Consider the following 15,827-nt stretch of genomic DNA (forward strand, 5'->3'; position numbering starts at 1 on the left):
TTATCTTTAAAAATTTCACCCTTTCTGAAAGCACGTGCATTCTTAAAGTGCAGGGTTTTTGCAACAAGCAGTATTGCTCCCTGAGAAACTTCATTTCCCTGAAGGTTTAGATCCAGCAGCATTTTCATGGTAGGCTTTGTATCACTGTGCATCAGTAGTTTGTAAACTATTGCCTTGCTACCCAGCAAGGTTTTATAGCAAGGTTAAAAGGTACTGTCCTGGATACATTTGGATTGAATCCTGATATAAGTACTCTTTCTTTTTGTGAATAACTTCTTTGCCGAGTGGTGAAAAAACTTAATATGCAAGTATCTTGGATCACACACAGTCAGTGGAAGAGACCAGGGAGAAGCAGGTCAGAAGCTTTTGTATGTAAATATGCAGACAATAGTAGGACATCACAAGAAATTAGAAATTGATTTGCCTTATGGAATGTCTTCTACATAAGAAGTTTAATCCAGTTCAGAAAGCTCTCTAAAAGTAATGCCTATTTTAAAGTGCTTAAGTAGTACCACCGATGTCAATGGGATTAGACAGAGGCTCAAGCTTAGTCATACACATAAATCTCTTCCTTGGTAGCACTTTCAGTTAAGGAAGAGCTGTCAGCATCGATATAATTGCCTCATGTCCTCATCCCGAGCCTTCTCCAGACCTTGCCCAGTGACTCAGCTCATCCCAGTCCTACAGATCACCACCATCTGGCTGCGGACAGGCAAGTGCCTGAGAAACAAGCTGGAGCATCACCTCAGCCTTTCTTCTGCTGTTCCAGTTCACCCGTCTCTCGTACTTCATCACGAGCAGAGCTTGTAGTGGCAGAGACAGCACTCTCCTTGTGAATACACTGCTCTGTGATCAATTAAAATGAATGTTTTGCTCAAAAAATAAAACTCTCATAACTACATCGTTATTGGGTGAGGTGATTTTGGCTTTCCAGGGATCGCCTAGTTGAGTGCATGTCCTATTTGTTACTTAATCATAGAATCACAGAAAGTTTTGGGTCGGAAGGGACCCCTAGAGCCCACAGCGAGCAGGGACACCACTAACTAGATCAGGTTGCTCAGAGCCCTGTCCAACCTGGTCTTGAATGTTTCCAGAGATGGGGACTCCACTACCTCTCTGGGCAACCTGTTCCAGTGTTTCACCACCCTCATTGTAAACAATTTCTTCCTTATACTCAACCTACTTGTTCTGGACATGCTGGAGAAGCTAATGCTGATATCTAACTTCTTATTTCTTCCAACAGCCTATTATCAAGCTATCTGGGTACAAAGGGTGTCAAAGGCTGAATCTGAAAGAGATGTGGCATTCTCAGCTCTGAATTAAGAAAAGTGGTTATAGACATATCAGTGCATAGGTAAGGGAAGATTTAGATCAGAGGATGACAATCAGGTTTTGTTTCTTTTTTAAAAATGCATCTTACTTATTTTAGCAGTATTAAAATTACCTTAAATGATTTAAAATTATTTGAAGTTATAAATAATTTGGTTTGGTTCTTTTCATTATCCTCTGGAAGGCATCTGAGATCCCTCAGGAAAGAAGGAAGAAGCAACCACCAAGTTATTATTCAAGTCTGCTCTTCTGAAAGGGACCTATTATAAGCACAATTTCATTTACAAGATAAACAGTGGCAGTACTGCATATTTCAGTCATGGGCAGATTACAAGAACATCTTCGTATTGAAATAGTAATTAATATTACACCACTTCTAAAAATTGAGAATGAAGATAATCTTTAATCTTCCTGCGTTAAATGCTCAAACTCATGGAGAGTGTATTCATTCTTCTCCCTGGTGAACATGGATGGGTGTCATCAGATTTACGGACTCCTGCTGTCACCTCTAAAATACCTTGGTGGTGACTTTGCGTCCTTCAGTTTGCATGCCAGAGCTTGGCTCTTGTACCTTAAATGTTTCCTTAATCATTGAGGTAAAATTTTTGCGAGTTATCTAATGATAGATATTTATACAATTATTGATACAACTGTTGGTTGTAGTCAGTGGCACTTACAGAACATCAGTGGGGTTATGTACCAACAGGATGCACATCCACCCTTTAAAAAAAAAAAAAAGTGTCTGCACAAAGGATTTATAATCCTAGCAAGGCAATTTCTTTCCACATCAGAGTAGAATTCAGTCCTTAAATTCTCCTCAGCTGGAACCCAGGTCAACCATTTACAAGGGGATTAAGCATCCAGGAAAGCTTTCACTTCCACACCTACGAATCCACAGACCAGCTTTTCTTCACAATTGCTGCCAGCAACTGTGTTCAAAAATCTAAATTTGAATAATTGGACTGAATTTTGAAGTGATTCTCACTAAAGTGGGATGTAACTTCATCACAGAATCACAGAATGGTAGGGTTTGGAAGGCACCTCTGTGGGTCATCTAGTCCAACCCCCCTGCCGAAGCTTACTGATAAATGATGCCTGTGCTGAACACAGGGGAAACAGCAGCGCTTGCTCCCACACACTCTCAACCAAATCGTGGTCTCAGCTGAACCACACCAACTCCATCCTCTTTGGACAGCAACAGCAGCACAATGAAAGAACACCCCTCCCAGGAGCTGTTCGTGCACCACGTTGGATGAACATGGGTATAAGGTCTGCAAGAAGAGTGTAGTAACTTACTCTACAAAGACTTTATGGGGCCTGAGTAAAGTCTAGCCACACCTCCATCCTCCTTTCTTTCACGTGGCCGCTGCATTAGAACACACTATTCATTCAAGTATTCTGATAGAAACCCTAGACACCAGCATGACAGATTTTATTTCCCCCATTAATACCTGTGAATCCACATGGCTAATCCCTCTTAGTAAGCTGCTTGTTCTTCTGGACACTGAGTTTTGATGGAATTACCCTATGGGCTTTGCTACGCCAGTGATCTAACAGGATAACCTAAAATCATAGAACCATAGAATGGTTTGGGTTGGAAGGGACCTTACAGACTACCTCGTTCCAACCCCCCTGTCATGGGCAGGGACACCTTCCACTAGAGCATGCTGCTCAAAGACCCGTCCAGCCTGGCCTTGAACACTGCCAGGGAGGGGGCAGCCACAGCTTCTCTGGGCAAGCCTCACCACCCTCATCATCTTTTGCATTATAATCTCCATGCCAACAGGTAATGTATTTATCAAAAATGGACTTGTGGATCACAGAAAAAATAAAGCAGTACTCCACCAACTCAGCTAGATTGCTCCTCTAAACCCACTCATCTTTGTTTAAAGTTCTGACACATCCTCAGCAGTCTTATTTTTCTCTTAAAGTGATTATACTCCATCCTGTACTGGGTGTAATCCACCAGCTTCTAGTGTCACGCTGATACAACCACATTGACTTAAACTCCAGCTGGTCTTGAGTTCTTCCCTATTTACATCAAGAACTGACAAGTCATCCTCTACCCCATGAAAAGCAGAAGGAACTCTCTCTCATTCATTAGGTCTGTAGCACAGCAAGACGGGAGGGAGAACAGAAGCAGCTCCTGAGAATTAGCAAGCTGTGGATTTGTAGAAGAGGATTAGCTAAACAACTGAAAAAGATCGAGATTCAAAACTCGCTCTTACCTATAGCAGACACTCTATCTTCTAATCATTGATGAGAATATAACCAAGCAACTTCTAGTTGCTCTGGATCTCATCTACATTTCTTAAAACAACAGTTTCTCAGCAAAGTTAAAGCTTATATCCTAATAAATTCCTTCTGTCAATCAGAATGCCCACACAGCTCGTTCACGTTGATCGTGTCGCACGCAGGGCTCTGCACGGGGCACTCACTGCACACAACCAGCGAGCTGTGGGTGAACGGGCAGCAGCAAACCCGGCCTCTAACACAATCACACAAGCAAGGAAGGAAATGGAAAAGGAGAAAAATCACTTTTGCTTTGAGAAATCTGAAGCTAGAGCGTGCCGAATTGACATGGAGCATGGATCTAGGGTGCATTTGTGGACCGTCAGTCACTTTGTAGCCAGTTGCTCGCGTTCGTTCGGACACACACACGTGCACTCTTGCACTCACAAAACCAGACACGAGTTTCAAAGCATTCGAGCAGATTTTTCTCAACACCGATTTTACAATTAGAACCCACGTGTCCTGCTACTTGACCCTATCTCTTTATTACTGTTGTTAAAGTCAGTAGAAACTACACTGGCTCCTGATTTGTATGCAGATCTGTGAACAGAAAATAAACACGACTACTAAATATTGTACTGCTATTTTTTAAGTCTTCATAAAACCACCCAAAGCAAAACAAAAAACCCATGGCAGTGAGTTAAAATTTTATGTTAAAAGCAAAAAAACAAAATCAACCTTACATTCAAGTTTGCACTTTATGAGAGATCTCCAGCTTTTCTACCCTGTGACATTAACGGTTTGCTGCGACAGGCATCTTTCAGCCACCGCCACAGACCAGGAAGGTCACACGGAGTGGGGAGAGAAACTGCATCTGAATTACGCGTTACAGGTTACCTTCGGTAACGACTTACCCAAGCCATGAGGATCTGGGAATTCTATACCACAAGCAACAGCAGAAGCTACTTGGCAGGCAGTCATACAGTCTGAAATTACTGAAATTTATTACATAAAATAGTGTTTTGTAGTAAATTTAGAAGGCAGGCAATAGCCTTGCAAATTGCAGCAGCTGTAAGGTAGCACTCGTATCTCCCATGTAAGAGAGACCCATCTCTAGGACAACACATTAGTGAGCAAACTAAAGTGACGTATAGGGAGTCACTTCTCGTTCCTTCCCTTCTAACAGCTAGACCGAGATCTTTAAATCTCTTTTCTCCACTTTGGATGTCCACCTTCTGCATTTCACACACTGATTCTAAACAAATAAACCAAACAGGTTTATGTTTGTTTATAATCCATTTGCAGAAACATTGGTTTTTCAGACAAATTCAGTGCAGCAAAACTTGTTCTTTAAACAGTGTAGAAGAACGCTGCTTCTTTTAGGAAAATAAACTAATTCTTCAAGAGTATTTAACTGAATTCACTACTTACCGAGGCCGCGCATCTTCTGCAACCCAACACTCTTGGAACTATATATATCTATACACCGCATGATTCATCAGCTAGAAATTAAATGTCTCCTCCGTAAGTTGAATGAGTTAGCACTGTGGAAACACGGTGTTTTCATTTTCATATGGAACTTTTAATCCAGCCAGAACAGTTCAACTGAATTGCACAGCTTCACAAAGGTCAGCCTATCCAACAAACACGTATGTCAAATGCTTTCAATTAACGTTATTTAAAAAACAGCACAAGACACCAAATGTTAGCAGACTAATTCAGGGGTAACAGGCTAGGAGGAAAACATTTCACCGCGACTGTTTTCCAAAGTATCTTCACCGGCAAGTTGCCAGCATAGTTCTACTAAAATAGTTGCAACTATTCCATTACAGGTGTTTTGGAACCAGTATCAAAGCAACCAAGCTGCATTTGAATAAAAGCAGAGTGGAGGGGTGTTCCTCTCAGGATCTGCTAAATAACTGTGCTTTGGAAATCCTCTTCTCTACATCAAATGAAAAAACAAGAAAAAAAAAAGAAAAAAAAAAAAAAAAAAGGTGTCTTCTTGCAGTGTCCCCAAAATTAACTTATAAAACATGGGGCCAAAACAGCAACGGCAGTAGAAACCTGTTAAGAGTAGACAGAGACAGCTCAGGTCCAGAAACCAACCAACAAATCTGATCTGCTTCCATAATCCTAGTTAGGCATTTTTACAGAAAGACTTCAGATTTGGGGTTCTGATGTTACCACGCACCGTATCAGGGCTGGGACGGCACTGGGGCTATTTGGCAACCCAAACCCTGCGGCTTGCCAGAAGTGACAGCCCTGGGTTGTGCCTAAAGCAGAGCCCTACAGCCCGAGCGCGGAGAGGAGCCTCGGTCACTCCCACGATGCGGGAAATGCAGAAAGTTGGGGATTTGGGATGGGAGCGAAGGGAAAAGGGAACCGAAAGCGTTTGTGAGGAGCTGATTTGGGGTAACTCTTTCAAAAGTAAGTTACGGAAAAAGAGCTCAAGTAACTTCTTACGGAGATATTTGACATGAATAAGTCAGCTGAACATGGAAATGCCCTGCCTGCCTGTTACCTTTTTAAATTATTCAAAGCACCAAGAAATTTTTTATAAATTTGCCACTCATTAAAAACAATGGTATCAATTTTTTTTAAAAGAAAAGGCTTCACAATTTTAAACCCTAAACTGAGGAACATTTTTTCCCCTGTGAGGTTTGAAATTTCACACTAGACTCCACCAAACAAGCTCAGCTCTTGTATTCGCTGTGCAATGCCTGACTTGTGACCAGTAACACATCCACAGACCACACAGGATGGGATTCACCCCACCGACAGCGTAACAACTGGGATAGCCAGGTTATGCTCCATCTGTTACTATGGAAAAAAAAGCGGTAACTCCAGCCCAGGCAACCTGCCAGACTAGCACTGTGTATCTGTGTTACCAAGAGGAATCTCCCTCAATGCATATCAAGTATACGATACTCATATACCAGTCTTGTTCAACTTCTTCATCAATGACCTGGATGAAGAGTTAGAATGTACCCTCAGCAAGTTTGCTGATGACACAAAACTGGGAGGAGTGGTGGATACACCGGCAGGCTGTGCTGCCATTCAGCGTGACCTGGACAGGCCGGAGAGTTGGGCACAGAGGAACCTGATGAGGTTCAACAAAGGCAAATGCAGGGTCCTGCACCTGGGGAGGAACAACCCCATGCACCAGTAGAGGCTTGGGGCTGAGCTGCTGGAGAGAAGCTCTGCGGAGAGGGACCTGGGAGTGCTGGGGGATGACAGGTTAACCATGAGCCAGCAGCGTGCCCTGGCTGCCCAGAAGGCCAATGGTCTCCTGTGGTGCATCAAGAAGAGTGTGGCCAGCAGGTCGAGGGAGGCTCTCCTCCTCCTCTGCTCTGCCCTAGTGAGGTCCCATCTGCAGTACTGTGTCCAGTTCTGGGCTCCCCAGTTCAAGAAAGATGAGGAGCTACTGGAAAGAGTCCAGCGCAGGCTTACGAGGATGGTGAGGGGACTGGAGCATCTCTCCTACGAGGAAAGGCTGAGGGAGGTGGGCTTGTTCAGTCTGGAGAAGAGAAGGCTGAGAGGGGACCTTGGAAATGCCTCTAAATATCTGCAGGGTGGGGGTCAGGAGGATGGGGCCAGACTCTTTCCAGTGGTGCCCAGCAACAGGACAAGGGGCAACGGGCACAAACTGAAGCAGAGGAAGTTCCAGCTGAACCCGAGGAAGAACTTCTTCCCTCTGAGGGTGTCGGAGTCCTGGCCCAGGCTGCCCAGGGAGGTTGCGGAGTCTCCTTCTCTGGAGATATTCAAGACCCACCTGGACAAGTCCTGTGCAGCCTGCTGTAGGTGACCCTGCTTCGGCAGGAGGGTTGGACTAGATGACCCACAGAGGTCCCTTCCAACTCCTAACATCCTGTGAAATATATAAAGCGCTGGCTATTACACACAGAACAGAAGGGATCCTCAAAAGTCTACAAAGAGCAGCCAAGAGTGCAAATAAAAAAAAAAAGGCAAGCGTTCACAATATATCAGCAATACATTTCATTTTTTTGACTGCCTAAACCTGCCTGCTGTGTCCATGTAGACACACCGTCTGACATAGAGCTTTCACACGCCTAAATTTACCTAAATTCTTCTCATTGCAGGAGGAAGAGGAGAGTCAAGACCACCAGTTTGCAAAGCACATTGTCTTTCAGTGTCTTTTAGCACATACAGCGTAAAGGAGTTCTGTTCCTGCTTATAGCTTCTAAGCTCTGTGGCAGCAAACCCAGACCTGTGGCACTTGGTAAAGTAATTGAGTTGGAGAAACCTGCCAGACCCAAGCACAACAAATGCCAACCCAAACTGCCCCCTCTTCTCCCACAGAACTTGCTCAAGTAAGAAGACCAGTCTCGTAAAACGTGAAGAACTTTAATTTTTGTAACTGCGTTAAAGCAGAACACGTGACGTGTCTTTTCGAGGCAGAATTACCAAACCCAAATTCATCTCCCATGGAGAAGAGCAGCTGATACATAGTGCGAGTTGAACCAAACAAAACAAGAAGCTGTAACCATTTATTAGGGACATACAACACAGTTGATTATTTCAATAAAAGGAACCCATCACATACAAACACACTAGAAAATTACACTGGCCATGATTTATTACAGAACTCTCCTATTTCTGAGACTTTCAGACACGTAACACAAACCTCCTTTCCACCACTGTACCTTTTGCCGAACAGAAACCACGCGGCAGCGTGCGCAGATTGCCTGAAGCTACTTTACACGGGTGAAGACACGGTAGCCTCAGCCGCAAGGCACCCCGGCACGCCACGCAGAACGGCCGACAGGAGGGGAAAAAAAACAAGGAAAAGCCCATGAAGTTCCCAAATTGAGGTGTGCCCACGCCCTGCAATACCACAGCACATCCCAAAGAGACCTGTGAAGTGTCATTTGAAGGATGTCACACAAGAGGTAGAGGCGAGATTTTTGCAGCGTTCATTCAAACAGTCACAGGGTTGTTTTACAGAAATACTTCAATACACCTAAACTGCTTCATGATTAAAATCTTGTATAATCAACATGATCAACAATTGATGACTTTTTTTTTTATAAGCTAAATTACACTTTCACATATTTCTGTTGGGCCTACCGAATGGATCAACTCACCAAATCCTCCTTCAGTAATATTTCACTAGCAGTGTAAAATTTGCCGTTTTAAGTAAATGAGTTTGACCAACAAACATGTAAAAGAGATACTTCAACACCAAATAGTATATTAAAATATAGACACTATTAATCTCTGTGTATCTGTCATAAAAAATAAAAGGAAACTTATTTTTCCCATATACATTGGAAATAACCTAATTTTGTGAAAAAACTATGCTCATTATTACTGTGCATAAATAAGTTTTAAATTGGTTGGTTTTTATATAGTAAAAAAATGTAAAGCAATCTTTGTCTGGCAATGATTTTAAGTTGACTAATTTATTCTTTCTCTCAAATGAGCTTTTTTTTTCTTTTTAGACACACTATATGCAAATATTTTCCTTTTTAAAGGTCATTATGCAAACTAGCACAGAGGATTTATAGCTCCAGTTCCTCAGTTTTTTAAAAAGCTGCTCCTAACCTGATACATTTCAAAACTCTAACAGCACAGACTACATACATTAAATGCATCTTATTTTTTTTGCACCTTTGATTACAATATTGCTAATGAAGAAAAATATGGACATGCCAGTCTATGAAACCGGTAAAATTGATTGACAAAGTTGTTATTTAAAAAAAAAACAAATCAGAAAGCAGTATCTAACACAAAATAAGAGATGCCTGATTTTTTTATATAATGTTCTACAAAACAAACAAGTGCTGGTGACCGAGATGGATAAACTGCACAGGAAGTAAATCAAGGACTTAGTATGGTTAAGGCTATATTTCTATCGAAGCAGATCAGAATAAACCAAGGTGCAAAATTCTCCAAAACCCACAGATTCTATTCAGCCAAAGTTTCTGCAGTAGGTACGGCCCTCAGCTTTAAAAGAAAGGAAACTTTTCCTGCTAATTCCAAGCTGTCAGTGTAGTGAGAAACCTTATAAAAAAGGTTGGGAACACATCCGTCTGGAGTTTCTTGGTAACAAATGTTCAAGGTGAACTACTAAGCTTGTATTTACAAAGAGCCTGCCTAACCCGAGACATCATGCCAGTAAAGCAACAAACTCAGGTAAAGGCAAAAACCTGTTAAAGCTGCTGGCTTCAATGGAAGCAGGACCACACTCATCTCTTCAGTACCCCAACTGCAAATGCACCTCTTTAAAAATAACAATAATAAAAAGATATATTCAAAAGTCAACTGCTTTCATGTATTCACTGGCGTGCAGTATCTCCTGTTTTTGTTCAATATAACGTACAATCCTGAAGAGTTACATAATTGGGAACTCAAGTTTTTCCACTTTAATTAGTCTATTAAAAAAAAAAAAAAATCTATAGAAGACTGTGGCCATAAGGCAGAGATGTAAATTTTAAATTAAGACCATGTATGCCCTCAAAGCAACAAAGATACAGAGAATGAAGAACCAAAAACCCTACTGCTCTGGGTTGCTCCAACACTCAGCATTTTGACATCATAGCTCTCAAGCAGAGAACTGGGAGGGGGGGAGCAATCAGCTTTCAGTGCAGGTAACAACATAAGTTCTAAAAAACTACATATAGGCTTAAGGTCTGTTTGTTGCATAATCTTTATAGCATTTAAACAAAAAAATCCAACTCCCTACAGAATTAGAGCTATGACCTATTCTACATCGTGTATCTGAGAACATCACACTGAGCAAATCTGAATGCTGTCACTTGAGGAAGAACAGATTTAAAAAATAAACAACCGGTTCAATGGAAGTTTTGTGCTAAATACTCCTTGCCATTTGTCATTTCTTAAGCCTAGAAAAACTGAGCTTAAACCCTAATTCATTCTCTTCCCTTACAGATGGCAATTGAGAGGCGAGAGGTGGTGATCTCGACCCACGAGGGAGGACCATACCCCGTCGCTTTGAACCAGCTGTTCCCAAACGCTATTCCAGCCCCTCAAGCTGGCACTCGGCTTGATTCCACACGATTAAAACACACAAGGGTGGGAGGATGGCTACCAGAGAGGGACAAGCACAAGCCAACTCTGCCACAAGTCTCAGCAGTTGAACCCTGACAGCATGTGTGAGCAGCAGACGGGGAGAAGGGAGTCTGAGGAAAAAAAAGATTCCAGGCCCCTCAGGCTCACACCCTGCGGACCACAGGAGCCACACAGAGGAGCGATCCTGCCCTCTGGCAGCAGGGTCTCCTGGGGCTCAGTGTTTCCTTCCTCCCTGAAGCTCCCCTTTCCTTCTTTATTTCCCCAAAGAGAAAGGGAGAAGGCCTGGACAGCAGATGAAACATAGTCCCAAGGAAGCTCATGGTCACTTCTGGAAAAGTCATAGGAGTAAAGCTAGAAAGCTTTCCACAAAAATTTGGAGTACCTCCACACTTCTCCGAAAAGGCGATACAGGCTAAATGGCCAGCAAGCACCTCAACAAAGCCTCCCACTTGCATAATCTCCATCTTCTACTATTCATTTACTCAGCGAAAGAGAAAAGGTACCAGGAATCATAATTACAGACTTTTTATGAAGGCTAGATCATCAGTGTCCAAGCTGTAAGGCAAATCATTTCCAAATTATACACATCCAGATACAGACAAAAAGATTTGTAGCTGCGGTAAATACCAAGAGCAATTAAGAATATTCAGCCTGAAAAGAAAAAAGAAAAATACCAGTAGTTTGGGAACTAATAGTATTACACACAGTCCTGAAAAGGCCACAGGACGAAAAACACCACGAACCTCGACAATCTCCCTGTGTGCTGTTCTAATAAAAATGACAAACTAATACCAATTTCTTAGGTTTAGGTTATATAGATACCATCAGAATAACTTAATTGCCAGATGGACCCTGTGGATAGAGAAGAAAAGCAGAGACACCAAACCTACAACCAGAAAAAGGAGTCCTTACTCTGATGCTGGCCTCTCTTCTGGGAATCAAGAAGGTTGAATCACCAGAAGCCTTCAGTTACTAACACAGAAATAATTGTAATTCTTAAATCTATGTTGTATTGGACTACCAATTTGGGATTTTAAAGCATTAAAGATTCACTACCAAATATAAAAACATACACCCTAATAATAATAATATTGACTTCAAAAGGGACTCAAGTGTCCTGTTAAACTGGAACAATCAAGTATCACTGCCACCATTATCAGCTACAACTCTGCTACCTTCTACCCTGCATTCAAAAACTTGAATTGCATAAATGAAAACAGAAAAAAAAGAGAACAATTAAATCTCAACAAAACTGGGGGAGGGGGAAGAAGGTGGGAATAAATTAAATTTTACCTGCTTGCTCCAGAAATCAGGGGGTGTGCGTGCGTGTGAAATTTCAAAAATCAAACCCAACTCCAACACAAAACACCTCTCTGGCTCAGGCGTGACCTAATACCTGAACTCTGCTTCGACTGAAGTCAGTAGAACGTGAACACAATTAGTCCCCAAAACCAGAAGCATTATACTTCTTCATACCAAAAATTCAGTGCAATACTTAGAGAATTTGTACATTGCTGCCAAATTAAACACTAGGCAGCTAAAAGTGTTTTATGACTGTAACAGAGCTGCTGCAACTTCAGGTGGTTATTTTACAAAATATAGTGATTTTTCCCCTGAAATACAAAAGGGTGTGTAACAAAGCAACAGAACTGAAGCATTCTGAAAGGACTTTTGTTCTTATAGGTCTAACGCTGTCCACAATTCAAATAATTTAAAGAAATGGGCATAAAATCATTTTGATATGAAGACCCAAAGTTCTTAGGAAGAGAACAGAGCAATGCAAAACGAAACACAAGCACGTGCTGGCCACATTTGTAGGGCATGACAAGGAAAATCTGATACTAATGAGCTTGACGTGCGGGGACGCTCCACCGCTACGGTGCTTTACGCTTGTTAAAGAGCCCACAGCTGGGCGGCGGAACAGTGTGCACGAGCAACATTAACAGCGTGTGCTAATTGCTAGCTACAGTCAAACGCAGCCACACAGCAACCCTTCGTAATTGCATTTTTAAACTGCAGCTGAAGACAGAAGTGAGCATATAGCTATTTACCATTTCTGAAGAATGAGGCTGTTAAAGGCACATTAACTATATTATGAACCGATTAAGACCACATTCTTTCACGATAATAACAAACACACGAGCAATACAATAAGGACCTACTACGCCCTAGACATTCACCGCTACACAACCACCCTGCAGGACTACAGTTGTTCTGTAAACAGAAAAGCTGACCCAGACTTTCAAATTCTGACTTCTTGTCAACACAGTAACCGTAATTAAAAAAAAACACAAAATTATTCATTAACTGAAATTCCGTAGACTCCACTTTTTAAACCCTGGAGTATAGTTCATTAGTTTCACAAATGCAAATTTAACCTTCTTAAATTAGTTTGTGCAAATCAATTTCAAGTGCACGCAGAGAAAACACTCACACTAAAACAACTCTCTCCACTACCTGTTTTTTAGGCTAAGGCTGAAAATTTTCCTTTAAGTTGATATCACTTTCTTTAGGGGGAAAAAACCCCATGATCTTGCTATACTAAGAATCTGATTTCTATCCACCCTTGCTTTTAAACTTTATTCAGTGGATTACAATGAGGCTTGTGTAACTTTTTTCTACAAAGTTATGTAGCTCCTGCCTCGTGACAGTTAACGATGGTGCTACTGAGACTACACCTGCTCTAGAAACATCCACAGATCCAAAACTACAGAAGTGCATTTGGAACATTTTGCAAGTACATATACATATGGAAACAATTATATATTTATCCATAAAATGTCAAATCCAACATCGAACACCATGGAACGTAAAAATCTTCATTTTTTCTTTCACACTTTGCTCATATCCCCAGATTTATTCACTTTCAAAATATGAACTGCTCTCCAAAGCCATTCATGAATATACTGACACCTAAGAACCTTAGTTGGTTATTAGTACTTGTCAAGAGGTCATGTAACAGTAAGAGAGTTGTTAAAGCATTAAAATATTTGTAAGTGCCCTATGAACAAAACTTGAATTACTCACCCTTTTCTAATTCTCACCCTGAACACTCACACCGGCACATAACACTTCTGATTGTCTAAGCCACAGAATGGAGACTAGTTAACAGCAATTAAACATATTAAACCTTCCATGCGAAAAATTAATCAGTTAAACAGCTTTGGTAACCTAGTATATAGTTAGCTTTGTGTAAGTATTTTGCAAACATCCCTTTCCCCAAAAAATCCCTATATACCATGTGTCTATCTACATAATAATATACATAGTTCCTGAGTAAATCGTTAAATATGATTATTTGGAAGATTTGGCAAAATATCCAACTTTATATTACTAAAATAGAATTTTAAATAAACATTCAATAAGCACATTAAAATAAATATGGAATGTTTCTGAAAATTATAGTACCATGAACTTACATTAATAACAAACTATTTTTTAATTAAGTGCATAATATGTTATATAGTTACCATTTTTTAACCCACTGAGGAATCAATAAATCTAATTTCTAATCCTGAGTGACAATTTTATACCACCTGCTAATGTGTACTCCAATGCAGTGCTTACTGCAAATATACAAAACCCTTTTTTTTTTTTAATGGAAAATTTTAAATGGACTATGCTATAGAAAAGCTCAGTTTACATTGCTTTTGCTAGAAATTGAATGTGCTGCACAACTGCTGAAGCATCTCACACAACCAACATTAAACACTGATTATTCCTATCAAACTGTTAGTGATAACCTGAATGACCTGACTCCCCACCACAAAAACAACACAGGAGCGTGGAATGCTCCATACAGAGTGACAGGATGCACACGGCTTAGTGATCACTTTGGCACTTAAAAGAACTACCTAATGGTGCAAAAAAACCCCCCTGAACAATTATGAAATATCTTTCAAATGGATTTTTTTTTTTAAGTATGCTAAATTGTATCATTAACACAAAAAGGATAATTAGTTTCTACCACACTCTGGTTTCTCAGGTCATGGCTTGACTCACAGCTGATACATAGCTTTGGATAAACACGTAAGGAAATGCTCAGCTATTGTTTAGTTCCCCTTAATAACAAAATTCTTATGTAGCAGACATTGCAATACCAGCAATATTAAAATTGCATTAACACTATTACAAGATGTGTCTCTCAACACCAGAATCACAGTAATAGAATTGCAGCACTGATCAGTTATGTTAACCCTTTTGCTGTTTTTGCTGTCAAAAACGCCTCCCACGGTGCTACGCAGGACACCCTGCCCTTCTCTTCCCACCTTCAGCCTTCTGCTTCCCTTTTGCTATTATTATTATTATTACTGTTATTATTTGCTATTATTCCAGAATCCTCATGTGCTCCTTAGGTTTTTCTTTTTTGCTTCCTTTGTTTTCATGCTCCATGTTGCTTTTTTCTTGTGTGCTTGTGTTTGGAGGACAAAGCTCTTGCAATGCCCTTTCACCAGCTTCTTGTTTTACTGGACTGCTTGAAGAGGTTTTTGGCAAAGTCATCTGCACCGCGCACCATAAAGCGGTACGAGCCTTGCGCGTGGAAGCAGCCAACTCTCTAATCGCAGCCGCCAGAGCCAGAACATCTGTAACAGAAAAACACATTACAGGTTCAACTGGCGTAGAAGCCTGGCAATATTCGTACAATTAACAGCTCTGTAAATTTGTTCAACCCATCACTGGTACGCAACAGAAAACAGCCAACACGGTACCTTGAACATTGGTCACCCAACACCGCTGCACGGGTTGAATTCCAAAAGTTAGCATTCTTCTCTTGCAAGGATAACTACAACATCTCACACTAATAGCAACCATAATTGTGCCCAAAATTTGGTGGCATAACCATCATGCCTGTGATACAATAATTAAGCCCTTTAATTAACGTTATCAGAGGGGACTATCTACAATGATACTCAACAAGTATGATTAGCCAAACTACCTAATTCCAGCCAGATGAGCCTGACGCAATCCTGTTTTCCTCCTTTGTCTTCCTTGCGGTGGCACCGACACCCACCCAGCCTCACAGTGCGAAAAGGCTCACTGCCCACCCTTGGATATACGATCACCGACAGCAGAGCTCAAAGAAACACGCATTTCACAGCGGAAAACAGACCAGAGGATTTTCTATGTGTGGTTTAGATTGTGCTTAGAGGCCCCACAGCAGCACAGCTCATCATCAGAAACTTAACTACACTGCAGATGGTACCACTGATCAT

At 41.2% G+C, this 15,827-nt stretch overlaps 1 protein-coding gene across 3 annotated transcripts in view; it reads right to left on the reverse strand.

Annotated features, from left to right (window-relative positions):
• Positions 1–7,868: 7,868 nt before the first annotated feature.
• LOC104326247 (uncharacterized) overlaps positions 7,869–15,827 on the reverse strand; it is a 38,846-nt gene continuing 30,887 nt past the window's right edge. For all 3 annotated transcript variants that reach the window (XM_075419925.1, XM_075419923.1, XM_075419924.1), the window contains exon 9: positions 7,869–15,197. In XM_075419925.1, the coding sequence (XP_075276040.1) occupies positions 14,941–15,197 (257 nt within the window). In that variant the 3' untranslated portion in view covers positions 7,869–14,940. The remainder of the gene's footprint in view (positions 15,198–15,827) is intronic.

Source organism: Opisthocomus hoazin, chromosome 4 (assembly GCF_030867145.1).
Source record: "Opisthocomus hoazin isolate bOpiHoa1 chromosome 4, bOpiHoa1.hap1, whole genome shotgun sequence".
Taxonomy (NCBI): domain Eukaryota; kingdom Metazoa; phylum Chordata; class Aves; order Opisthocomiformes; family Opisthocomidae; genus Opisthocomus; species Opisthocomus hoazin.